Source organism: Ambystoma mexicanum, chromosome 6p (genome assembly GCF_040938575.1).
Source record: "Ambystoma mexicanum isolate Mex_15411 chromosome 6p, UKY_AmexF1_1, whole genome shotgun sequence".
Classification (NCBI taxonomy): Eukaryota; Metazoa; Chordata; class Amphibia; order Caudata; family Ambystomatidae; genus Ambystoma; species Ambystoma mexicanum.
Genome location: NC_090935.1, coordinates 1179360635 through 1179387157, shown reverse-complemented (window position 1 = coordinate 1179387157; position 26523 = coordinate 1179360635). Strand labels below are relative to the sequence as shown.

Sequence of the window (26523 nt, the reverse complement as noted above, 5' to 3'; positions counted from 1 at the left end):
TCAGCTTCACTTTAGCACTCACCCAGACTGAGTATTTAAAATCTCTGCTACCCGTGCATATCTTGTTTAAAGCACCTCCTTCATTTGTGTCTGCTTGGCTGCCTAGTGAGTTCATTTGTGCACTGTGCAGCCCCCTGCCTGTCTCTCCCCCGCTACATGGCATTCACTATCTCCGCTGTCAATTCTGACTGCAACTGTATCACCTAGCCTATCCCTCTCATGAATTCTGGAAGAAACAAGCTTTAAAAAGCTCTCCTGGCCTACCTATAGCTGACACCTATGTCAATGCTACTTTCAGGCAGACTATTACCAACATCCTTGTTTCTGTCCCTTGCCTGAACCTATGGACTCCCCACCTGGTCTCCACTCTCTCCCTTTCTCTTTTTCATCCATTAATGGTGGAATTAGATGGGAATCACTCTTGGCATACTTCACATCCTGTAGATGCATCATTAATGTCTACCACAATGGCACTAGCATGGCCCAAGGTTCTCAACCAACTCTTCTCCTCCTTGACCGGTGCCTGCTCCCTCTCATTAACTTCCTTCCATCTCCTGCTACCTCTCCTTCCTCTCATCTCTCCACAACCACCAACGGGATTACCACGCCCTGGTACCCCTACTCGGAAAACTTTCAAAGGTGGTAATCAGCTTCATTTAGCTACTCTGAATGCTCGTTCTGCTGTCAAACACTCTTCTGACATCTGTCTCCTTCTTGAAGACTTTGACCTTGATGTCCTTGCCCTTACCAAGACCAAGGCTACAAATCATCTCCAAACCCAGGCCCAACCGGTCCAGAGGCGGAGTAGCCCTGATTTTCCCTGAGTGGATCTCTGCTTCTATCATACCTACTCCATCATACTCCTCCTTTGAATGCCTTGTCTTTAGGTTCAGGGTTTCTCCTACTATCTCTTACACCCTCGCTACCATCTACACCCCCCCCCAGCCCAATCTCTCTCTTCCTCTCTGAATGGCTTGACCTCGCCTCATCCCTCGACCTCTTCTTCCAAACTCCTCCTCCTTGGTGACTTCAATATCCACCTCGACCTGCCTGAATCAGCCAACTCACAGTTCCCCGACCTCTGTGACTCCCTCTCTCTCACCATTCTTCCTTCCGGTCTGACCCACTCAGCCAGACACACTCTGGATGCCTTAATCTATGGGGATATTCTTATCTATAACTGTCACCACCCTCCTCTCCTAATCTGAACACTATCTCATCTCCTCCCGCTTGCCTCCCCCTCGGCCCTCTATCTTAGCCACTCCATGCACTGTCAGCGTCCTTTGCAGTCATTCGACCGATGAAGCGAGTGCCAGCTTTTGCTTCCACTTTCATCCCACTCCCACCCCTACTCCTGAATCTCCTTCTGAATCTGTCCTTGCTAACCTTGCAAACCTGCACCCCTCCATCTCTAACACCCTCGACATCCTTGTCATGAGGATCTGCCTGAAACCTGCCTCTAAGTGCTACATCTGGTATGACTCCGACCTAGCATCTCTGAAATGTAGGTGCAGAGTTGCTGAGCGGAAGTGGCAGACCTCAGGTTCATCCTCTGACAAACTGGCCTCTCACCTGCTCCAAAGGCAATGTTGTTTCTCTATTCGATCCAAGAAGAGGGCCCACATCCAAGCCTGCATCTCTGGAGCCACTAATAACAAAGGAGAACGTTTCAAAATCTGCAAGAAACTGACCAATCCAACTGCAGTATCCACCTCTCCCTTCCTTCCCAGGCTCTCTGCACCACCTTGCCCTCCCATTTCACATCAAAAACTCAGGACATCCTGTCTTCACTCTCCACCACCCCACATCCACTCCCGCTCCCCTGTCACCCTTGGCTTCCCTTCCTCTACCCCTCCACTCTCTCCTCCCTCCTGCCCATAGCACCTTATGAGTCCTCTAAAGTAGTCTGCTCTGTGAAGGTCTCCTCCAAACAGGCTCTCCCCTGCTCTTCTTGAACCATTAAGAACATCTATTCTCTTGATCAGGCTCTTGCTGACTTCTGTAACCACTCCTTTGCCACTGGCTCGTTCGTTCCTTCCATCCAGCACTCCCTTGTGCACCCTCTCCTAAAAGAGTCGTCTGCTGACCTTTCCTGCCCAGCTATCGCCCTAGCTCCACCACCCCCTTCCTGCACAAACTGTTGGAGAAGTTGGCCTCCCCCAACTGATCCTTCATACTGAACTTGCTGACTGCCTCCATGACAATCTGGATTCCGGGCATACAGAGGCACAGAAACTGCTCTCCTGAACACCCATGTAGACATGCTTGCAAATCTTGACTAACTCTCCTGCTGTTCTCATTCTCCTCAAGCTTTCATCTGCCTTTGACACGGTCATCCATTCTATCCTCATAAAATGTCGGTGATAGCCTCGGTATCACAGATCGGGCACTGGATTGGCTAAACTCTTTCCTCACTAAACGCCCCTCCCAGTTCCAGCTGGCCCTTTCTCCTCCGCCACTTCACTCTTTCTAACTGTGGCGTCCCCCAGGGCTCTATCCTTTCGCCATCGCTACGCTGATGACACACAACTTTCCTTCAAAGGTCCCTCTTCTACCTCCTCTTCCTCCTCTCTCATCCCAGATTGTCTTTCCGCTATACAGGTATGGTGTGCAGCAAATGACCTATGTCTTAATGTCAGTAAGACTGAGATCCTTCTTATTGATACACCTGCGCCCCAATTCCCTCCTACCCTTGGGCCCTCTACCCCCACCATCCCGTGAGGCTAAAAACCTCTTGGTCATTTTCAACTCCTCTCTCTCCTTCAGCCCTCACATCTTGGACCCACTTCCGGCTTCACTTCCTAAAAGGCATCCTCTCTTTCCTCACCTTCCCACAGAATCTCAGTGTTTCTAGAGCTCTGGTCCTCTCTAGGCTGGACTACTGCAACATCATTTTCCTCAATCTCCCCCTTTTCTCCCTACGCCACTCAAGCTATTCCAGAATAGGGCTGCAAGAATTATCATTGACCTCAAGCTCAGGGACCGTATCTCTCCTGCCCTAAGATATCCCCACTGGCTCCTGGTAGCCACGAGGATCAAATTCAAGACCCTAGGCATCATCCACAAAGCTTTCTGGGGACTGGGACCATGCTACTTCCAACTTTCTCTCCCTAAACACCTCCCTGCTAGAGCCCTCCACTCCTCTAACTCCAACTCTCGGCTTGTCAAACGCTTTTCCAAGCAGAGAGTTGGTGGCAGGTCTCTCTCTTTGGCTGGTGCCTCTCTCTGGAACAGCCTCCCTGCCCCCCTCAGACTTGAGCCTAACCATCTTAAGTTCCAGAAACTTCTCAAAACTCTGCTTTTCTCTACCTCTTTCTCTCTTTCCCTTCCCTTCTAATCACCCATAGCCACTGAGCCTGGCGTCCTGGACCTTCATGAATCTCACTGGCTAACAGACCCCTGACCAGTGGACACCAGCATCCTCCCATTCCCCCCAGGACAGCCTTTGTTGGCTCCCTACCTCACGGCTATGCATCCCACCCCTGAGATTCTTCTGCCGTAGCATATAGCCAGCAGCTCCTCCCCTGGATCCTCTTGGCACTTCTCTCCCTGGCCTTCCCCAGCACTTGCCCATACCTTGCCCCCCGCTGCATCCTCTGCACTTCTCTCCCTGCACTTGCACGACCGAAATGCCACAAGGCCTAATAGCACCTCAAATGTATATTTTATTGCCATTATTATTTACTCCACTGTTCCCTCCCGACTTTGCCGTATCGCGCCTGGTAACACCATTTTGTTGTAGAGGCGTCTAACAAATGCTCAATAAAATAAAATACAGCAGGTTTGTTTTCTCATTCACTCACATCATATGGCAACATGGCTGTATCATCTCATTGTCTAATTCTCTGATCTTCACATAGAGCACTTTGAAGTAGCTTCAAAGCACTCTTTGTAAACTAGCCTCACTTACTGCTTCCTTCTGCAACACCACCACCTATCGCTTGCCCTTTATTTCATAACACATCTTCCATTTTTCTGCCGGAGCACTCGGAACGGCCTCCGAGCGCTCACTAACTGAAGAGCGCCGTTAGATCTTACTACGGTTTCAAATGAGAACGAAATAGATCACGCAGCAACACAATCTAGGCGAGTGTTCTTCATTTAGACAACAAACAAAAAAAAACGAGATAGAAAGTTCCCGTTTAAAATATTGTTGCATACACTGTCTACGTATTCATTTTAATCACAAGTCAATAAAACAGTATTTAAATTGCAATGAATGTAGTGCTGGGTAGAAGTAGAGGAGCAACAGGACATGTGAGGGACACATATTCTTGGGCGTTGCCCTGTGTGCAGTGTTGGCTAGAAGGTGCTCTGCAAACCAGGCGCCTTGCCATGTTTGCTGTTCCTCTGGAAAAAGAAATTAGGCGCGCCGAAGACAGACATCCTGCACTTCAACAAATCGAAAAACCGGAAATACTGGTTAATTTCAGAAGGAAAAAAATTGCACACAACTGCTCTAGTTGCCCCACCCTTAGGATTCGGGAGCCCTGGAATGTCTTGTATCAGAGAAAAACATGAGGGGACACAAATTATATTAGAGACCAGAGTTGGACTGGGGCTTACAATTGTCTCGGGCACCAATGAAAATGTGGCCCATAGTTGCAAATGGCAATTCATTCTTTTAGTGACAGATTTTTGAATAGTACCCAAGGGGGAGTTTTTTGATAAAATGCGATGCAAATTGTGCAATTTAAAGAATGTTTATACAGCAACAATGGTCATTACTGCTAGCAGCAAAGTGGAGTAACTCATTTTCCAGCCCACATTGGCGAAAAAAGTGGCCCATGTTGACCCAAGAAAGGGCCCACACTAGCTTTTTGCCTTCTTGATTCGGGCATTGCTCTATTACCCTATAGGCCAGTCCAAGCTCGTCGGACAAGGGAAAGCCCAGGGAGTCTTCTCTGGACACCTACTGCCGCAGCGCAAATTGCAGCAATCCAGAGTTCCATAGCCTTCTGCGCCTCAAAACATGTATGTCTATATATCCCATGTATTTGGACAGACCCGGTTACACTTGGACCGAGTCACAGTTAGCACACTGTCAAATCTATAAAGAATATTTAAAAGCATTCTACTGGTATATTTGGGTATCCAGCGGCGTTACCGAAATTATAATAACGAATGAATTATTACCAAAAAAAATTACGAAAGGTAAATATAAAGGGGGTGAGGTAAAGGGTTAAAAGGTGTGGGGAGGTTCAGAGTGGGGCACCTAACTTGGGGAAACAGGGGGCTTGGGGCACCCCCCAATATCAACAATTATATTTCGATATTTTCGTTTTTTCAGTAATAATTCAGTCGTTAGAAATCAATCATATAGAATTGTATATTTGTACTCAACACTGCACAAAATCCCCACCTTCCCCACCCATCCTAACGAGGCTGCATGGGCCAATTGCAATACTCTTATTTACCTGCGATTCTGTGACATGTAGAACTTGAACAAAAAAGACCCCATAGTCACATATGTTCCCATGCCCCGAAGCTTAGGAAAGTCAGATGGGCGGGGATGTTGGGATACATTTGCTCATAGTCCCCGACCCAGGAAATTGAGAGGAGTACATTTCAACTAACAGGGCCAGCCCCAGGATCAGTGGGGCCCTGGGTGGCAAAAGATGTGTGGGCCCCCCTAATTTGCATAAATAGGGACATCAGTGATATCACAGAATGAGTCTTTAGTACACAAAGGTACTCAATATTAACATTTACGTATGTGGCAATATTAGGACTCAGGCATTTTTTTGAAGTAGCAGACAGCTGAATGCCTTCTACAGACTTCTAATTTATTAACATAATTGACGACTGCTGTATATAATATGTTATTACAATTATGTTTGTCTGCAGACATTTATGTTCTATATACATGACCAATTGATAAGCATCTAAGCAGTAGTCATGTCTCTGGTTAAATTAATTTTGACCTGGATACAATTAAAACATTTACAAATATATTTGTACCTATATGTATTGCGTGTGTATCACGAACATTCAATGTGGGTTACCACGCACACTCTCTGCATACTGCCAAGTGTTTCAATGTTTTTGAAAAAAATGGGATTAAGTTCAGGACTTGCATGCATCATGCACAAAAAACTTTTTGGACTAGTCATTGAATATAACTTGTTCTGATGGGAACACCCTTTTTGAGTGACTTCTGATTTTGGCAGATAGGGCAGTGTGATAAAAGTTGCAGGAGCACTCACTTTGCTTAAGTGGCATAGGCCGGATTTGAGAGCAGTCTGCAATTATGGAACTTGAACACGTCTCCTCCCAGATGTAATTGATAGAAATACTGTTTTCAAAAGGTCTTTTGAAACTTTGGTTTAAAAACACTATCCGTGGAAAGCATTACAAAATTATGGCCATTGTGTTTTGCTAACTGAAAATAACTGCTGTTGCAGAAGTTTCACAATTGTTTTTATTTGTATTGTGTATTTGTGGGCATATTGTTCAAATTAGCAATGTGCTTTTATTTCAGAAGCTACAGATAAGTATTATTTTGACCTTCAAAGAAAAATTATAGCAACTATGTTTGTCAAGTGCTGCTCACTACAAAATGAGAAGGTAGCCTCATTAATGTACCCCCTGTGCCTTGATTGGAGGGGCGAGCAGGCCAGAACTGTTCACTGGGTGTAGAATAGCAGGGCTTCATATAGGGGAAAGTTGCAAAGGCAACAAGCAGGTTGGGAGACTGTTGCTGAGATGTTATATGTTTAAACCTTCCTGTAAATCAAATGTCTTCTTTCCTATTCCTATGGCAACATGGGCTGTAAAATGTGATGTTTTGACATGAGGATGAGTACGGCTGCCATGCTTCCCTCTGTGTTGGAACTTTGGCCCCATAGGAAAATCAAAAGCTGGCACCCAAGAATAGCAAGTGAACACATCTTAACGAGAAAGATACAAAAATTAGTTCACTTGACCTGTCCTCTTATAAGAAAGTGCACCAGACAAAAGAGCATTTGCCTTTCAAAAAAAGTAATCAACAAAAAAATAACCTGAGAGCAGAAATGTTTAATTAAATACGCTGGCCAGGTATAAAAGGTGCTCACCTTTTTAACCCAGCAATATGTAATGAAATATTTCCAAGAAAACAATATCCCAACACGAGGATATGCTTTGATGATCATTTTATGACAACCCGGGTGAAATCCTGGTAGCCAAATGCTTGAGCATGATTGTCGACCTCAAAAATACCAAGGGGGTTGTGTCCGCTCTCTGAAAAAAGTTAAGCTGTCCACCCACATGTATCCTTTACTTGTGCCTTGAAAAGCAGCGCATGGCCACATTCAGAGAAAAATAATGGCACCAGTCTCCAGGATTGCAACCTCTCTTGCCACATCCTGGGCATATATTCAGGACTCGCTTGCCCTCTCATCGTTCCCCCTCCTCAACCCCACATCTGGCTTTCAACAATACTCTGCTTTATAAAGATGACTTGAAAAGTACACATCCCATAGTAAGTTCATAACAGGAATATGTTAATCAAAAAGTGTACAATTATGGCATTATTCCCCCATCTTGACTGGGAGACTACAAATACCAGAATGCAATTCAGCAAAATGCAAAAAAAATGCCTTTGGGTTTAGAAAATGTATTTTCAAGACATATATCATGAAATGTGTGAAAAAGTTACCGGTTTGTGTTTCAGTCATTGACAAATGCAGAGTTCATATATCCTATGATGAAAATATCACAGTTTACAAAAAAAACTCTTTGGCACATTCAATATGAACATCTGAAAATAACAGAGCCAATTTGAAACTGTTTAGTTTGATATATTGTAATTGACCTGGATAAGAGCGTAGATTTAGGCAGCTTACTGGTGCTTTCAGACTGAAAAAGCCTATCTGCATGTCTTAACACAGAAATATTACGAACATCTCCTTCAAAACACTGGTCTCTTAAATGGGCCATCATGTACAAATCACCCCACTTGAATGTGCTGCTTGAAGAAAGAAAGTGATAAGCAGTCGTCAAAGGGTCTGCGGCATCCGATGGACGCTGGGAACTGGTGTCTCTCTCTAGAGAGCCACAGAAGGTGGGGTGACAAAACTGTGGCCTCACGCGAGCTTCCTAGATGGAAGCTGCACAGCAGTTGAGGCAGATACCGGTACCTTGCGGGGCTCCTGCTCTGACAGCGGGGCCCTGGCCCACCGCCAGGGCCGGCCTTAGTTGCAGCAGAGCCATGGGTGAATTGGCGCCCCCCCTCACGCCCCTTGTCAACAGGGGTAGGGGCGGGGTGGGGTAGGGGCTCAGGCGCGGCACTTTTTTCCCCATCTCTCCCCGCTCCGGCGCCTGGCAGTTAATCAATGAAATAGGGCGCTTATGCGCCTTGTTCCAATGAAAACCACCTCGCTCCTGTGTCGGAGGCACCCTATTGTTATTAAACGCGCCCCACACAGATGCCTTTAATAACAAAAAGGCGCCTGCTGCACATTTTCCCACTATGCCAGCTCAGGGGAACCTGGCCCGCCCTGCCCTAAGGCCGGCCCTGCCCACTGCACAGACTGCCTAGGTCTCCGGCCGACTCTTACGATGACCCATTGCTGGTTCCTAGGTCCTTGCCTCTAATTGTGATACATTTGAAGAGCGAATTGAGGAAGGAGAGGAACTGTGGAGGCGGGTGGGGGGCCTGGTCGAGGTGCGAACAATATAAAAACTGTCTTTTAAAATGAAAATCAAACTTCATACAATTGGCTAAGGTGACCAAGTGCCAACCTTTCTGCAGACGTCTAAAAAGACGGCCAAGGACTGACTTCAACCATACATATTAGAAAAGCGATTTTACGAACAGTGTGTCTGACTGAATTCATGTTTTTAGATATGAAAAGCGAACGTCATGTGACATTTCAGCCGCAGCAGGAGAAAGTCCAATGTTGTACTGCCTCCATGCCATGTTGCCCTCACTTTTTCTTTTAAACACTTTAGCCTTCTTAACTTAACTACCCGTCCAGAATTGTTCTAATTACCTAAACACGCCTGCACAGCTTTCTGAAAACTACCCGCGTGAGCCGGTGCAAGAAACAGGAGCGGCACTTACTTGCGTTAGTGGGAGGAGGCGAGAGCCAGCAGACGCAAACAGTTAGTCGGAGCAGAAGAGTGAAGCCTAGCCCTGGGATATTAAGTAGTCTGACTGTCTCAGCGCCACACCTTGCAGCCCAGGAATGCCGCCCCGGCGCCTGTGATTGGACGCTGCCTGAGGAGGACTCACGCAGGCATTCCACCTACCCTGAGACGCTCCCACGCCCAAAAAGAAAAAAGACCTTGCAGGTCCCTGCTTTCCAGCGAAGAACCAAGCTGCAACGGGAAGCTTTCGAAATATCCCTGCAGTGATAGATGCTAACCTGCCAAGTGCATCCAAACGAAGGCCAGGGCGTTCATTTTCAGACGTTTCTTGCCAGCTTTGGGGCGCTTTTATTTCTTTATTTATTCTATTCGTGTGTTGATTATTATGCAGCCCAGACTAAGCACCGAAATGCAGCAGCGAGTTGTTCTTTGTACACTTATATAAAACATGAACAAATAGTGCATCAATAAAACAGGAACCACCAGCGCGCGCCAGCAAATAATATATCTATGGGAAGCATTGACCAAACCATTAAAACAACCATCTACTGTAAAAGGCCTGGGCCCAGAGCCAGGTGTTCAGGGATTTCAGGAAAGTCAAGAGGTCTCTATCCTGGTTTAAGCCAGCTGGACGAGCATGTCCAAAGCGAACAGCCTCACCTGAGAATGTTGTTTTCAGGGAAAAGGACTCTGTAGCCAGTATACATCTTATCGAAAAATTACGCTTTTTCCCTGGCCTCCATGACCCCCCTGAAATGACAGTGTTACTTGCAAGGTAGCTAGGGGTCCGGCCATGTAGCGCCTTGAGTCAGGTAGGCAACAGCAATCAATATTCTTGCACACAGCAGACGCCTATGGAGCGGATTAAGTATAGTCCGTGGTTAATCTTTGCTGCCCCAGGCTCACCATGCAGTGAGTCATTTGCAGACATACCCATCTTGCGCATGGAACATCTCCTCTCCAGCTGTCTCTCCTCTTGGCACCGCATCCCATAGAATACACTTCAGCTCCATGGTACATTGGGTCCAATAGTACATATTGCTCCTCTAGCTCATATCTTCCTGTGCATCTTATCTACCCATCTCCCTCATCCCAACTATCTACCCGACATTAGTTCTCCCTACCACTAATGAATGTTATACAAGCACTTTGAAGCCATCAACTATGTCGGGAGGCACTATATAAATGAAAGAAACGCAAGATAACATGACACCCTGGAAGACTAAAAGGTATGACCAACATAGAGCCAATGACATGTGTTGGGTCCTTAAGCACTTTGCCCAGAAGCACACACACAGGGTCTTGTTAAAAAACTAAAATCCCTTTGGTAGCCATGAAGAAACCCCATGAATAAATCAATGTTGATTTAGCTTGCTTTTCAGAGAGCAGTTGCCAAAACAAAAAAAAGGCAAATTCAGCCTTCGGCACTGTACCCCTCCCTAACACTGTTGGGGGTCCTAGGGAAGTAAGGAGAAGGACTTTGCAATTCGTGTTTTCTTAGTATGGCTTCAACATGCTCAAGGCGCAACCAATGGCATGCTTTGGAACCTTAAGCATTCTGCCCAGAAGCACAAGACTATGGTTTGGTCAAGTAATATAAATGTAAAAAAGAAACCTAAATTTATAAAAGCGACACGTTGATTCAAAGGATCACCCCTGCCCCCACCCACACCAAAAATCACAAAAATGTTTTTCTCCCTCTGGCCAAGGGAGTTGACAACTCTTCATAAAAGGAGTAATGGCACACCTTAATGAAAGGGAACAGCATTTGGCCTCAGGGAAGAGTGAAGGTAGGTGTGAGGGGTGCAGTCCCTTGCCTTTGAAGACCCAGGGCCTTGGCCTACAAAAGAGTAGCCATTTCTTGAACTCATTCAACCCAAGATCAGAAGAATGTGTGTCTGGAGCAGGAGTGTGTGTGCGAGATGTTGTGCGATGTGCCTGTACTAAAGTAGATTATCTATTCCCATCACTATTTTGAGTGCTACTGTATGTACTTATTGACTGCCTTTGGGGAGGGCAGGAGAATATGATGTCAGTTTCCTTTTTTACTAGCTGGTTAGGCCATGTTATATTACATTAAGTTTTCATTATAGTGTTTTGCTTTAAATATCTAATTTTGAAGCACTTTTCAAGCAGCCATGGGACACCAGGTAGAAATCCCCTATACACGCACAAAAACACAGAAGGTAGACCTGGAAATGTAATCCGTTAACGAGACCAAACACACCTATTTTGTCCTAACATTTGCATGATGCCCTCAGTACACAGTAACTGCAGCCCGGGGTAAGAAAGCTAGTCAAAGGCTGGATTATGTAAATTAACTCCATAAACACCAAGCCTCAGCCTAAGAGGATTCCGTCCTCACACACCAATATATCCATTACCTTAAAGGCGCTAGCTGGACTTCGGAACCTCCAGGAAGGCCGCACTGGGCTTCTGCTCCTAACCAAGCCAAGGTCGAAATCCCATGCTTAGTTAATTGTGCCCACATTTTCGATCTAGCTTTCCAATACATAGAATCCAGCCGTTTGTGGCCATTTCGATCCAAGTGGCATAAGCAGAGGGATTTGCAGTCTGTTTTCTTGGGCATGGTTTTCTAGATGCCTTGGCTCACCATGGCACTGATATGTTCCAAGTCAGTCCATGCACACTTTACACACAAGCCTAGGGTTTTGGTAACCATGCCATAAATGAGAAAACCAAAACATGAGTTTCTTTTGTGCTTGCTTTTCAGAGAGCTTTTGCAAACTTGCCAAATTCAGATTCCTGACATACAACCCATCCCAAATGTTTCTGGGGGGGCGCGGGTAGAGAGATAAGTTTAAGGGCTTTGCCGCATGCGTTTTCTTGGGCAGGGCTTCAACATTCCCAGGCACACCATGAAGTGAGTAATTTACAGACATACTCCCCTTGCGCGGAGAACATCACCTCTTCAGCCATCTCTCCACTTGGCGCCCCACATAATACGGTTGAGTCCCATGATAAATCTGGTCAAATTGCACACATAGCTCCCTTACATTTTCCTTCTCTTGCCTTCCTGTGCATCTTATCTATCCTTCGCTCTTATTCAATTATCTACCCAACTTTGCTCCCAACTACCGCTACTGAATGTTCTATCATACTGCTCCTTTGCCTCTCTGACAGGCAAAGTACTTCAAAGCCACAGACTATTGTCAAGAGGCACTATACAAAAACAAGAGAACATAACACCAGGGACAGCTTTAAGGGGAGGAGTGTACTGCGGAAACCAGCCAGGACACCGTTCCCGAGGGTGGGACAGCAAATAACCAGGCCCTGAATTAAAAGCCGTACATTAGATGAAGAAACAGTTTTTATCCCTTTCACTGTACATAAAGTTTTCTGACTTAGCAAAAGAATGGACTTGGGAGACCAAAGGGAGGAAGTAGGCAAGAACTCAGATGTAACCAGTGAAGGAAAAGAAGGAGAAACAGATGTGCGAATCCAAAGACATTGTGTAAACTAATGTCTTGGGGAAGGGCACACTGAGACTCAAGGAACTGTGAATCCTGTTGGAGAATGAAGCTTTTCTTTTTGCTTTTGAACTTTGTTGCTAGGAATTTGGTGAAGGGGAGCTGAAGAAGAAGCTAAGAGCTGGAAGAAGTTCAGAACATTTTGTTGAGCATGATTACTTTCATTATTGACATCCCCAGACATTGTTTGGCTTTAGTTGTGTGGGCAAGAATAGGATTTGGAAAAAGACAGACTTAAGTTGAACTCTGACTCAGACGTTCCTTAGTTCCGTTTAGGTAGGGAAATCCCACCTTAGTATAGGGCAAGTTGTTAACTTAAATGTCAGGATTGCTTGAAGGCCTGAACACATTTTTTGTGAACTTTACGTCTGTTTTCTGTGTCTTACTTCATGATTCCGTCACAGGAGCCAATTTTATAAAGCACAAAAAACGTTTTAGAAAGCAGTGTATTCAAATTCTAAAAGGTGAGCTGCAAGTGTAGCAAGTGGCCTGCCTTGCTTGGGCTTTGTAAAGTTGGAGGTTTGGATTGCTGTAGCTGCTGGAGAACTTTGGTGTATCATCTAAGGAGCGCTTTAACGTACATCTAGACCTTTCCACTTGGGGTGCTCAACTTTGTTAGCTCCTCTATTCATTTGCTGTTTACCGGCAGATTAATTATTTTACTGCTAATTTCTTCTTTAGTGAACAAGCAATACAATGTTTTTTGCGATGTTAAGATCAAGCCGTTTTTGCTTGTACAAAGATCTACAAATCTCTTCATTTGTCTTAAGTTCGCTTATCGTTTTGGACACCAACACTGCCTCATAGGCAAATAAAAAAAAATAGAATTTTCTCCCAATTGAGTATCGGGGTGTCGGAGTGTAAATTGTGCAATTTGGGCAAAGATTCATCCCTGCAGTACTCGGAAGTGCAACACATTTGTTTGTTTTGCCTCCTATTCCACATCCAACAGTAGCAGAGTTCTGTGTATAACCAAAAGATTGTGAATATTATGGTGTGTGGTATATTCTGTCTCAGTAATTCATTCTTTAATTGAGATTAAGCACCCCATCAAAGGCCATGTTTAAATCCACGAAAGAAAGATAATTTTTTTTTAAAACCAGATCTTTCTGTATCAGGAACAGCCTAGAACCCTGATCCACAGTACTTCTACTCTTTTGGAAGCGAGCGCGCACGTGTAAGATGGTTTGGTTATCATTCAGCTGTGTCAGTAAGGATTTCCCAAAACCTTCTGCAGCTCTCCCTCCCTTTTATAAATGGGCACCATTATTGCCTTTTTCCAAGAGCGGGAATTTCCCTCTGAGAACATTGCACCTGGCCGTTAGATACTGGACCTAAATATCTCTGGTCTTTTAAAAGCGCATTTGGGATGCCATCGTTGCCTGGCCCTTTTCCTGATTTATGGGACTGAATAGCAATGTTTATTTCGCACTGTGGATATGTCAGAGGTTCATTGCCCTCTTAATTCAGGGTCCACTATATTATTCCACACTCTTAGGAAAAGGCTGGATTTCTGTTCCTTCTATACTTGCCAATAATTATCAAATATCAGTACATGACTCAGAGACTGTATCGTATATATTCATCGCAGTTTGTATTAACTTCTAGAAAGACTTATTATTTTCGGTATTTGCAGTCTCTACCAAGGAATCCCACTTGGCTTCATTTTCTGAGGTCCTCGTAATTCTGTTGTGCTTCTTTTGTCTATCAGTTGCAGGCCAGGGGGTTTTAATCAAATTCAATATTCTAGTCTTTGCTTCCCTACAATCCATTTCATACCAGGTTTCCCTTTGTACACTTTAAATTTTCCTGCCTGAACTGGTCTCGTGAAAAGTGGGCCTTTGATCTCCAGGACGGAATAAATAACAAATCCCTATCTGTCTGGTCAAGTGTAGATCAACGTGTGTGGCTTCCCAAGCATGGAGAAGATGCTCAGAGTGGGAATTCCCTGTGGGTTATCAATACGACCCCACCTGATTCGCTTTTTGGATCACAGAAATAACAATGTCACCTCTCGCTGCAAGTCTGGAGTATTGGCTGAGTAGCCTCTCTGCTATGTCACTCAGACTGAATTCAGTAACATTGGCATTCTAAAAAATGCATTGTTCATTCAGGCAGAGAAACATGTTCCATTATATTCAACATTGTCATCAAAATCACTTCACAGGACTGGAAAGTGGCGCTTTGGGAAATGAAGCGTCTACTTCGGATGTTTCACACTCCCCATTTCGTCCTACTGAGAACTCTGCCATGAGTCCTTAAGCAGGGCCCTTGATACAGCCACCAATTTAATGGAGACCTATCCGGTTCCACCAACACAGTGCTCTTGTTAACCGAACTTTCTACCATAAACAGCGTTTGACTGCGCCATATACTCGCAGCCAAAGTCAATGGGCCTCATTACGACTGTTGCGCTAAGGCAACAACAGTGCCGGTAGTGCTACCAGCGCCATTGTTGCCATGCCGCAATATTACGAGTTTGCTCGCGGGTGCTTCTCTGGACGCCTGGTCAAACCAGGTGCGCAGAGCGGCACCCGGAGCAGACTAGGATGGTAGCAACGGTACTGTTATGAACGGTACCGCTGCTACCATCCTCCCCATTCCCATTGAGCCCTATGGGGGCTCAAAGGGGAATGGGGACGTACCGGGTCTGGGTCCCGCAAAAGAGAATTACTGGGCCCTCCAAGGTTGGAATGGCCCGGTAAGTCCCCTTTTGCGGGACTCGGTTCTGGACCAGAGTTTGGGGGTAGCCATGCCCTTATTTAGGGCATGGCTTCCCCCAAACTCGACCCTGGCGGAGTGGGTTTAATGGCGCTGGTAAAGGTGCCAGTGCCATTAAACCCATTCCACCTCATTACGAGGTTTCCTCACGGGACCCGCTCTGGATGTCTGGTCATCCAGAGCGGGTCCCGTGAGGAAACCTCGTCCTTTGCGGGTCCTTCGAGGGGACCAGCATGCTAACAATGGGCCCGTTAATAACGGGGGCTCAAATGGGAATGGGGATGGTCTGGGTCCGGGTTCCCTGAATGGGGAAATACCGGGCCCTCCTAGGCCTGGTAATTAACCATTCAGGGAACCCGGACCTGGACCCGAGTTTGGCTGCCTCCAAACTCGTAATGAGGCCCAATTTGACACACGTTACCTATGGACCCAAGCACCATGCTCAATTTGTACATTCCCAAGAAATGCTGCAGCTGTGCACTCTGCAATTATCCAGATAGTTTTTCCATACTTTCCCCTGCCCCGGCATTGTCAGGTGAGGAAAAGCTATCCGTTTTCCTGTAGCATGTATGTCAAATTCATTGGTGTATTATGAAACTCGTGTTGTAGCAGTCTCACGCAAACTTTGGTTATTCACACAGCCTGAGCACCCTCCCACCAAATCTAGAATTCTCTCAATGATTTTGTAAAGTGGGAGTAGGAGTAAGGTAGAGAGTGGTCTTGAAATAAAGAACTATATTCAAAACACCTAGCAGAGACACGTGACACCAATTCTGCCGTCTATTCTGCGTCAGTTTCACGTTCATTAAATGTCAGTGGCAGGTGCATGTCATTTCGAGGGCTGCCACATAATGTACCACTGTAGAAAACACCTGTCACAGAAGCATCATAAAACAAAGTTTGACAAAGTAAGCCAGTGTGCACAAGCCACCACCAAATGCAGCACTCGAAGTATGAGGGTATTGTACATTGTTGTTTGAAAGATATTCTTAATTGACTGCCACAGACCCATTGAACAAAAAGGTATTTTTTCAATTAAGTTTGGTGCCTTACTTTCAAATCAAACACGCAGCACACAGCAGCGGTCAGTAGCAAAATGAGATGAACCTCAGATTAATGTAGCCATTTATGACATGGTAGTGGGCATGGTGGGCCACGACCATTATCTCACAGAAAGTGAAAGTCGTTGACAGAATCTGCCCCCACAGAGTGGATATCTTGGAGAGGTTGGTGCAAATTACCGTTGTTGCTTTAGATAGAATATATATATATATATATATAAAGTCATATTTCAGTAGCTAGTCCAATGGCCCATGACTAACCTACTCTGTCTTACAGCAACACAAACCTAAACTATACCCAACTATCTAAAGCACAAGTGAAGTCGAAATGTTACCTGCCCAACTAACCATGGCGTTTTACCTCATTTGGTGAGAGCTCTTTTACTGCAGTTTGCAGCATTTTAGGGGTGGGAGAAGGGGGCTGAAGGGTAAGGGAATAGTTATGTGATTTTATGATAGTGGGGATGAATTGGGAGATAGACGTATGGGGGCTTATTCCCCTTAAAAATGCTGCGATCAAATTTAGTGAAATAGCCACCGCGGTCAATTGGCCCCAATCGGTATAAATATCACAGTCGGGTATCTGTGGTTGAACACGTGGTTCAGCATTCAATTTATGAGACTCACCTCCCAATCGCTAGTTTAAAGCACCCTATCATTTCATTAGCAACACACTATAATGTTCAAGCTGCAAGCAGGCACAATAGTTCACGTGATGAATTCACATATTTAAAATCGATACTGTGTACAATTTCGGATAAGCAACGACTTCTGAACCATATACACTTGGCAGAGCGGCAGGCCCTACATTAATCAGAAAATCTATGCAGGATTGTGTACATGCCACAGTGTTTTGTTACATTAAGCGACTCCCCAAGGACTTCAGGGGGGCATCAGATCAGAGGGGGCCTGCAATAGGTCTGACACCTTATGCCACACGGTTTAGTCTTCTGCCCCAGAGTCATCCCCACATGACCCATCTTTAATATTTATCTCATCTTTGACAAATCTCCTGACATCACCCAGCCATCATATCAGGTAGCCTTCTAGGCCATCACGATCCTGCGTTTAGCCAATATCAATGCCAAAGAGAACACCAAGGCTAGTATCTTACAACGCATCCCTTTACCACATCTGAAAAGGACCAACAAACAAGACTTCATTGACACTGGAGTGTGCAGCCCGGTGAGCGGAACTAGTTTATCCATCGTATCCCAAAACGTTTGGACTGTCGCTCACTCCCACCACATATGTATAACGGTGCCGTCTGCCCTGTTACGCCACAGCAGTTTACACTCACCTCGACTGACATTTTGGCGACTACAACCGTGGTGACACAAGCACGCACGACACTTCTATTGTATCCACTGAAGGCGATCATTCCTTGACACACCTTTTGCATACTGTAACACCTTTGTCCATTCACTGCCAGTGAATACCCCAAGTCGTCGGTCCATTCATGTCGTGCCCTAAGATTATCACCAAAAATCATAGGGGATAGACATCCCTGATGTGTACCTCTACCTGCCTCCAAGATTAGGAAAAAACATTGACGCACCCCAGATGTAGAACCCCTCATACAGGACCCACATCCAATTTATAAATCTCATGACCAGTCCCAGTTTTTCCAACACCATCCATTGAAAATTCCAATCCAAGGCAAATGTCTTAAACAAGTTGAGACCAACAACCGCCATGTCAGTATTCCTGTATGCATCCATGGTAAGGAAAAGTCTCCGCAAATGATGTACAGTACGCCTAACAGGGATAAATGCCATTTGGGCCCCTGGTAGTAAATCCAGTATCACCTGTTGCAGCGACCGGCAAGTGTCTTGCAAAGAATTTTAAGGTCCACAATAATCATAGACAGGGATTATATGAGCCTCAGTCACAGGGGTCCCCATCAGCTTTGGGAAGAACCACCATCAGAGCTTCCAGCATGGGGTCAGGGAGTCCACCCAAATTCAGGGCTTTCACAAACACCTCCAGTAGCTTGGGGTCTAGTAGCGTCTTATAAGCCCTATACCACTCCACTGTCAGGCCATCCACCCCTGGGGTCTTACATAAACCGAGGTGATCAATAGCTCACTCTACATCTAACAGCATTATCAGGGCTCCCAGGGATTTGCTCTGCTCTTCTGTCAAGTTAAGCGAACCTGCTTTGTCCAGCCACACGGCTACATAGGGTCCATCAAAGGCATCACGTGGGACATGCAGTGTCTGATGGAATTCCAAAAACACATCACAGATGCCTTGTTGATCCATGATCAGTCTGCCCCCGGATCCCACACACGATTACAGCAGGGCTTCCCGGTCTCCCCGTTTAACATACAGGCCAGCAATCTGCCTGCTCTATCCCCCTCTTGTTCTCATGTCACAATACCTGCATAGTTTTAGGATGCAAGAGCCTGTCCAGGTCTTCCCAACGGCCGTCCTAGTAGTAGCCAGCACAACCCCCCCTACCACCTTCTCTCCTGTCGCCGATGCACCATTTCCTTCTCTTACCCAGAGACCGTGCCCAGCAAAGCCCCCAGGTCCCCACCCTCACTAATTGACACACAGAATGGGAACCCGTTGAAGGGTTACCTGAGGGTATTTTGTAAAGTTTGCTTGGTTCCCCAGTTGGTACCAAGAAATTGGAAGAAATTCAGCATTGGAGGAAAAGAAATGCTGAATCATTCAGCATGTAGTTCCGTCTCCACCTAGGAATCGGGAGTCTATGTGTACCTAACCCCAGCTCCAGCACCAACAGAGCATGATCAGATAACGTCTGATCCAAGAAAAATATTCTACCCTACAGGCCAATTGCCTCCTCGCGCGTGAAGGCAAAGTCAATGCACAAATAGGAATCATGTGCTGCCGAGTAACTAGTGTAACAGCGTGAAGCCTCATATTGGTCTTCATATGTCACATAACTGATCTGAGCACAGTTTTAGATGCTCTGTTCAGCTCCCTAGCGAAGTTACTGCAGACACTCATGCCACTATCTAACATGCAGTTTAAGTTCCCTTCAATAGCACCCAGGTTTCCTTATGTTCGATAATATTGCTCATGGATTCAAAGAATTTGTCTGGATTCACATTCGATGTATACATCCCAAGCACCAACACCGGTCTCCGCAAGAGGATCCACTGTATCCCCACATATCGCCCATCAGGGTCAACCATCACACAGATGAGCAGACCATGTGTAGAATAGGAAAACCCTGTGTCCACCACCTGCCCCTTCCAGCTTGTCTTCACCTTGCTCAGTTTGGAAGCATTTCCTGAAGGACTGCTATATCCAATTTGTGCCTCACCAAGTAGGAGTATATGCTTTGCCATTTAATTTCTGTGGGCATCCCCCTTGTATTCCACTAACTATGGTCAACGTGGCCATCTCAAAGCATCACCCACAGTAAGACACCCCCCCAGTATCCACATCCGAAGGGCAGACCAACACCATCTGATCAATATCCATTTCACCAAGAAGGTATCCAAAAAAGAAATCAAGAACATCATGCCCTCCCTTGTACCCCACATCCGATTCCACAGACAGACATCCCCACATCCCCACAAAATGACAGTAGACCCATATAACCCTTTCCAATAGAGTCTTCCTTCATGTCCCAAACCACTCCCGTTGTGGGGACCACTCCAAGGCAGGAGAGACGCACCTCAGGGTTAGGCCCAGCCCAGATTCAGTGCATACTGCAAACAGCACTGCTCCCACCAAACCACTCACAATCAACTATCCTCCGGCCACACCCTCCTCAGCACCATCACACTCATAGGTAGACCCCCCCTTTCCATAACATTCAGTACAACCCCAGAACATCCATGGCAGTCCATGCCCGATTATCTGGTCTGGTCCACCTCTAGGTCCTCCGCCAGTGTTAGTGCCCCATCCAGATTCACCATGACTACCAGCCGCACTAGGTTCCAGTGTGAAAAACGGCGTGCTGCTAGGGCACATGCCAACTGGGGGCAGCAGACACCTGACCACAGTCTCAAGCTTCTCTAGGGTTACTAAAGAGGAGGGATCTCCCCATTGCTATCACCTTCAGCATAGCAGAATAGAACATCATATATTTGAAGTTAAGGTCTCTCAACCTTCTCTTTACCCTGTCGTATGTTTACCTCTGTCGCTGGACCATCGACGTAATGTCCAGGAAAATAAGGATCCACGAATTGCCAATCTCATATGTCATTCGACGCTGGTTCATCCGGTAACACTGCATTTCAATCCCGATAATTGAGGACCTTGGCAATTATGGCATGGAGAAGCACCTACCAGAAGCTTTCTCCCATGTATCCTATTGACCCTTTTGATAGTGAACCATTTGGAGAGAACACGGCTCCGGGGCGTGTCCATTACGAGCTTGTCCAACAATCTACACTTTGCCCCTCTTCCCCATCTGGGATTCCAAGAAGATGTACATTACACCTTTGGGAGTGGCCTTCCTGTCCTCGGCCCTGTCCGCAAGTCTTCATTGCGGCAGCTAGTGCATTCATTCTGGCATGCAAAACAGCCAGATCACTGACTTGCTGTTCAATGTCGGTCACCCTCTCATTCACTTTTTTAAGTCTGATCGGACAAGGGACATCTCCACACCCACAATGTGCACTTTATTTTCCAGGGAAGTGCGGGATCCATCAGCTGCTCCATAGTGATCGCACCAGCCTCTGGGGCAATACTGACCATATCATGTTGATTCTGGGGCGTCCTAGATTGGCGCCCATCATTCCCAGAAACAATATCGATCTTCTGCCTTTGGCCTTTAACCATTGTGGCTTAGTAGGTCACAATGCCCTATAATGTGAAGTGCCATCCCAGCGGTGAAATGTGTTTAAGCTGGTCTCAGCGACAAGGCACCCAGCTCCAGCAAACACCAATTCCCACACCAATTCTCTTGTAGGGCATCCCCAGAATGACCGTCCTCCTGGTTCAGGCCAGCACTTCCAAGTGGGTCAGCATCCAGTTGGCCCTCTTCTGCAGGTGGATTGAGCACAGCTGCCCTTGTGTAGCGGCTCCCCCGTGGTAACCGATATAGATGTTCACCTGCTCCAATACGGCTCGGCTGCCCTCTATCTACGCAGGGTCCAAAGACAACAATCGGCGTCCATCCACAACAGATGAAACATGTCAGAGCCGTAGTCACCTCTCTAGAGGAACCCAATATGGCAGACTCAAGGCCTCGGTGAGCGCATTGTTCGCCCATGGGCTTGCTCCATTGCCGCACCACCACACAGCACAAACTGGGGAAAACATGTTGCAGGCAGTAATTCAGGGCCCCCAGGACGTGGGCTGGGGATCAGGATATAAAAGGCGTCCGGCTGAGCTTTGCAGCTCTTCATCCACTCCAGTCTGCACAAAGCCACGCCCCCAAATTCAGACATGTTATGCCAGTCATACCCCTAAAACAATCTAGTACTGTCAAACGGTTTCTTTCACATGTCCGATTTTCGTGAAAATCTGATATGTAGTGACAGATTTTTGAAAAACAAAAACCAGTTAGTGTCTAGTACTCCAACCAGATGCGCATGCCCAGGAGCTGGCCTTGAGACATACTCACAAACACAACAATGCTGATTTCAATTGTCCGTGTGCATCGCTGAAATGTGTTCGGTTTCAGGTCATGCTGCTGCCTGCAATCTCCTGGCCATTAAGTCTTTGCCTCGAGCTGTGTTCAGTAAGTGCAAGCCAAGCCCTAGCCTCTGGTTCTCGCAGAAGCTCTTTAAGATATCCCCTAAAAACGATTACATTTTCGATATAAAAATCAATGGATGCCTGACATTATTAAACTTACTTTACCCTGACTGAAATCACAAATGCCATTGTTGCATAAGCTTCTGTTCATGCTATTTAAATGGAGCAAATAAATGCAGAAGCAAGAACGCACCACCTAGCCTGCTACCTTCACCTATACTGTGACTGCTCATGCGTGGAGAAGCTTGGACGTTAACAGCCTTACTCAAGTGGGCCCCCAAAGCATGGTAACTTTTTTTTTTTAATAAATGTTATTGTTTTACATAATTTTCCAATCAACATAGAAAAACAAACAACTCAATGTCCCCCTCAGTGCTAAACCATAAAAAAATCTCCACGCCAATCCTTATTCACCATTCCTATTGCTAGCACCCCAACCCATCGCCCAGTAATGCTGCCCATTAATGTCCAGCTGCTGCTCCTCAACAGACCGTCTACCAGCCCAGCACTCCAGGCGGACCTTCCTTCGACCACTGCTTAACCCAATTCCAACCAAGGAGCCTCTGGTTTCTCGAACCTTTGGGGACACCCACTGTCCCTATACACCCTCTTTTCCATTCCCCCGCAATACTCCATCCCCTCCTGCCACCTGTGAATGCTTGGGGGGATATAGAGTGGCCCCACTTCATGTCCAACACCTTCTTATCCCTCATCATGGCAGTTTTAACAGTCTCCATTCGAACTAGAACTTTTTAAATGTTTGGTGTGTGTGTCAATCTGGAAAAATGAATACCCTTCATTTGAATGATAGACGTAACTTGATGGCCGTGGGCCAACCGTCTTATGCACCGAATTATAGAAATATAAACTGCTATGCTTGACCAACGAGCGGCCATTTTAAATGTATCAAGAATCGCCATTTTGCTTGTTAACCATTGCTCATTGCTTTCCGTCTAAAAACTGCTTTGCAACTTGCAATTCTTGCGGATTCTGCTTACTCTGCTTAACTGTTAACATTGTTGTCTGAATATGAAAGGACAAGGTCGCGGGACTGAAGAGTTTGTTGAAACTCCTCATGAGTAGCCCAGAGAGGAATGCCCACCCTCCCTCTCTGTAGCCTTGGGAGAGAGCTGCAGGGCATTTAATCACTTCACAGCTGCAAGCCAGTCTCGTAAAATGGTAGAATATGTTAGAATAAAACAGCTAAAGGCTTGAATTATGCTCTTCCTACGACCCCCCTTCGCAAAACCCTTTAGAACGTGTCGGCTCCCAGGACACGAATAGTACCTCATAGATAGCAAAGCTTGGAATGTGGCTCTTCCCCTGTGTGCAGCTTGCTTCCAAGAACAGAACCACTGTGTTCTGTTCAACAACTAAAAGATGCCTCCGAACTTTATATTTGCACATTGTTACTAGAATAGACATCGAAAGTGTCATAATCGTCATATCCGTCAGAAATGTCCATCATCATCCCGAGTTCAAAGGAACTTAATAAAGAGGGGTGTTAAACATGACATTGCTGATTGTATGATATGCATTTTGTATATATGTAACTGATGTACGTAATTCGCTCTCTTGCGTCCCTCGAGGTCTAGGAAACTCACGTCGCGGGGCGTGAGATCAGAATTGGCCAATTGATACTATTTTTTGCTTGCAATAAACCCTAGCATTGGGAATTTGAACCTCGTGTCTGGCACATCTTTTCGTGTATGGTTATTGCCTTGTTTCCATAGCACGAGGGACCCCTAGGGGCCCCTTTCATGTGGGTCGATTTCCGAATACACTGAATGGGAAGTTAGGAGTTTGGCCAAAATAGTCCAAAAAGGACAATTAACCACCATCTGTGTTCTCCTATCTGCAATTATGTCCATCTGCTAATCTCATTGCTTATTGGAGGAGTACATGTTGTGGGGAAATGATTGTACATCCGGTGTGGGTGGATAGCTCATGGGTTACAAATTGCTTCTGATGTGCGACAAGCCTGCACTTTGCAAGTTCTAATCCTGGCACAACCAGCTCAGACCAATTACTACAGGACTGAGGCGAGAGTGCGGAATTCATTTAAGGACATTGGGTGCAGCCTCACCCACTCATGCAAGAGACATTCCAGGCAAGCACCAGCAATCTGGCCAATCCTGTGACCAGCCACACAGAATGCTCTGCAGCACACCTGTGTCTTCTAGTATTCCATCCTGACTCACCCTCACACGCTCACATGGTTTTGCTTCAGTGCTCTCCTGGCTACTTCGACCCCCATGTCCCAGCCAGCCTCTGTGCTGTGCCGCCTCTTAGCATGGCTATGAACAAATTGGCCCAGTGCACACCTGTATTCAAGTTCTAATATGTGTTTTTAAAGATAATTAGTGGGGTGCCAGGGAGAAAACCAACCTTGGCACTAGGTTGTACGTAACCAATGTAACAGCAGATGTCCACAAATCTCTTGCCATGGGCAAGACTCTTACTGTCACTATCTCCTTAAAATTAGCAAAGTGACAACACCACCACCACCCACTGTTCTCCTGTGGCCGTTTGGTGTTGCCCTGGGCACCCTCAGCCAGCGGCATGCGCTAAAAGCCTTAAAACCCTCATGGCGGCTGTGTATAGGTACATTTCACCAAATACAATTTCACTGAATGGGAAATCTTTGATATTTGGTTACAATTTAAAATATAGGTGTGGGTGGGGAAAGGATATAGGATAAGTAGGGGGATTTTGGCGGAGTAAGGGGGGGGGGTCTTCGCCCCCCCCCCCGCCCCGCAGAATATAAAAAAAAGAAAAGGATTTTCACCTTTAGGTGAAATGGATTCGGTGGAATCACACACATACGGGCGACTGTAATGACAGCCACCGGGTAGCAATAATGTCTCCTTAACAGCCATATCTTCACTCTGGGCCATTAAGTCAGGTTTCCCCGAGTACCTAATGCTGACAATGCATCCAGCCATTAAAAGCACGAATGCTTAATCAACACCTTACAAATGCCGATATTGTTCCCCACCTGGTTGCCCTTCCTTCCTGCACAGATAGTAAAATAATCTTGATCCTCATGAAGTCTAATCCATTTATCTAAAAAGGGTTGTGTAGCAAATGTATGGATTAGCATATGTGTTTTAGCTCATAGCTGATACATTTTGTAAGACCATAAACAGAAGTACCACAAGTTAATCCAGTTCAGCAGCAGAGTTTTATTGCACGACAATTGTCAAACGTGTACGATAAAGGACAATTCCCATTCAGCGTATTCCATGCACTGTGCCCTTGGTCAACAAGATCGATGGACATTTTTTAAAACTCCTTCATATTTTCTAAAAAATTGCAGCAAAAGCTAAGCAAGCGTGTTCGTGTGATACTTCAATTGGCCTTTGCCTTCACATTCCATTGAAAGCGGAAGCAAGCACTTCCAAGTAGGATACCCCTTATACAGTATGCAGTAAAAAAGAAATGGTGTGACCTATCAGATATCAAGGTGCGAATATAAAAAAAAAAAAAAAGTGAGAAAAAGAAACAATGTTCTTTTTTTCTATCTTTCGATGTTTGCGCCAGGAGCGGTCTTCTTTGTGTAACTAGTAGTTCCATCAGGCAGAATGCAAAACTCTAGCAATCACTTCCACACAAAGCAACGAGGATTGTTTCATAATCTCCTTTGGTTTCATCCTGTGAAATAAAATATAAAAACAGTCATTATTTACAGCTGCTGTGCAGACAAGTGACACAGGGAAAGTAATGGCAGATACTGGGCAAAGTTTCAACACATACGATCACATTCAATACAGCCACAATAACCAAACATCCCTCGACACTGCACTGATAACTTGGAATGCAGATTTACCCTTGAAGGTCCCAAATCTGGTAGCAGCAGTGACGTAAAATGAATCCACAGTAACTCTGCAGATACACCAATCAAAAGATGGCGAATGAATGTAACTTGTTTTCCTTAACAAAATGAGTCAATCATGGTATTGTTCATCAGGTATTTTGGGTGAGCATTAGTTGCTTTGTGCTTGTCAAAATGTTGGCATTTAGAGTATTTGTGTACCTCCAAGTGCCTTTTCCGGTTAGAAAGATTGAGACTATCACATCCTCCCTAGATTACTCATGCAGTAAACATTCCAGAACTGTATGTTCATTTTCCCCGGGCGCATGTCTCCCTCTTGTGACAACATAGAAACAACTCAATTGTGAAGGTGGATAAGATTTTTCCCATATCATGCACGATATGGTAGCTGTTTTGGCCTTCCTCCATTCTGTGAATATAGGAGATCCACTGGCAAATGCTCAAGCCAAGGATATCTGTTTTTCTGTGCCTTCAGACTAGCCCCATTGAACAGTTGCTGCAATCATATGCCCTTGGGTTATAGAGAATCCCAAATCGTTTTTAGTGCTGACCTGTGATGTTCATAAGGGATGAAGGGCCTGCAAGTGAAAGATTGTCAGGTGATAAACTGCAGCATGTTTAGAATCAAAGCATATAGAAGAATCACGGTCATAAA

General features: G+C 45.7%; 2 protein-coding genes across 2 annotated transcripts in view; both read right to left on the bottom strand.

Moving 5' to 3' along the window:
• Positions 1–9226, bottom strand: part of LOC138510293 (annexin A1-like) — a 271226-nt gene extending 262000 nt beyond the window's left edge. Inside the window, exon 1 of the mRNA XM_069625824.1 lies at positions 9047–9226. The gene's annotated coding sequence lies outside the window, so the exon portion shown is untranslated. The remainder of the gene's footprint in view (positions 1–9046) is intronic.
• A 15972-nt stretch (positions 9227–25198) lies between these two features.
• The window catches only part of LOC138510290 (annexin A1-like), a 307467-nt gene continuing 306142 nt past the window's right edge, over positions 25199–26523 (bottom strand). The window contains exon 13 of the mRNA XM_069625822.1: positions 25199–25687. Coding sequence (XP_069481923.1) covers positions 25628–25687 — 60 coding nt within the window. The 3' untranslated portion in view covers positions 25199–25627. The remainder of the gene's footprint in view (positions 25688–26523) is intronic.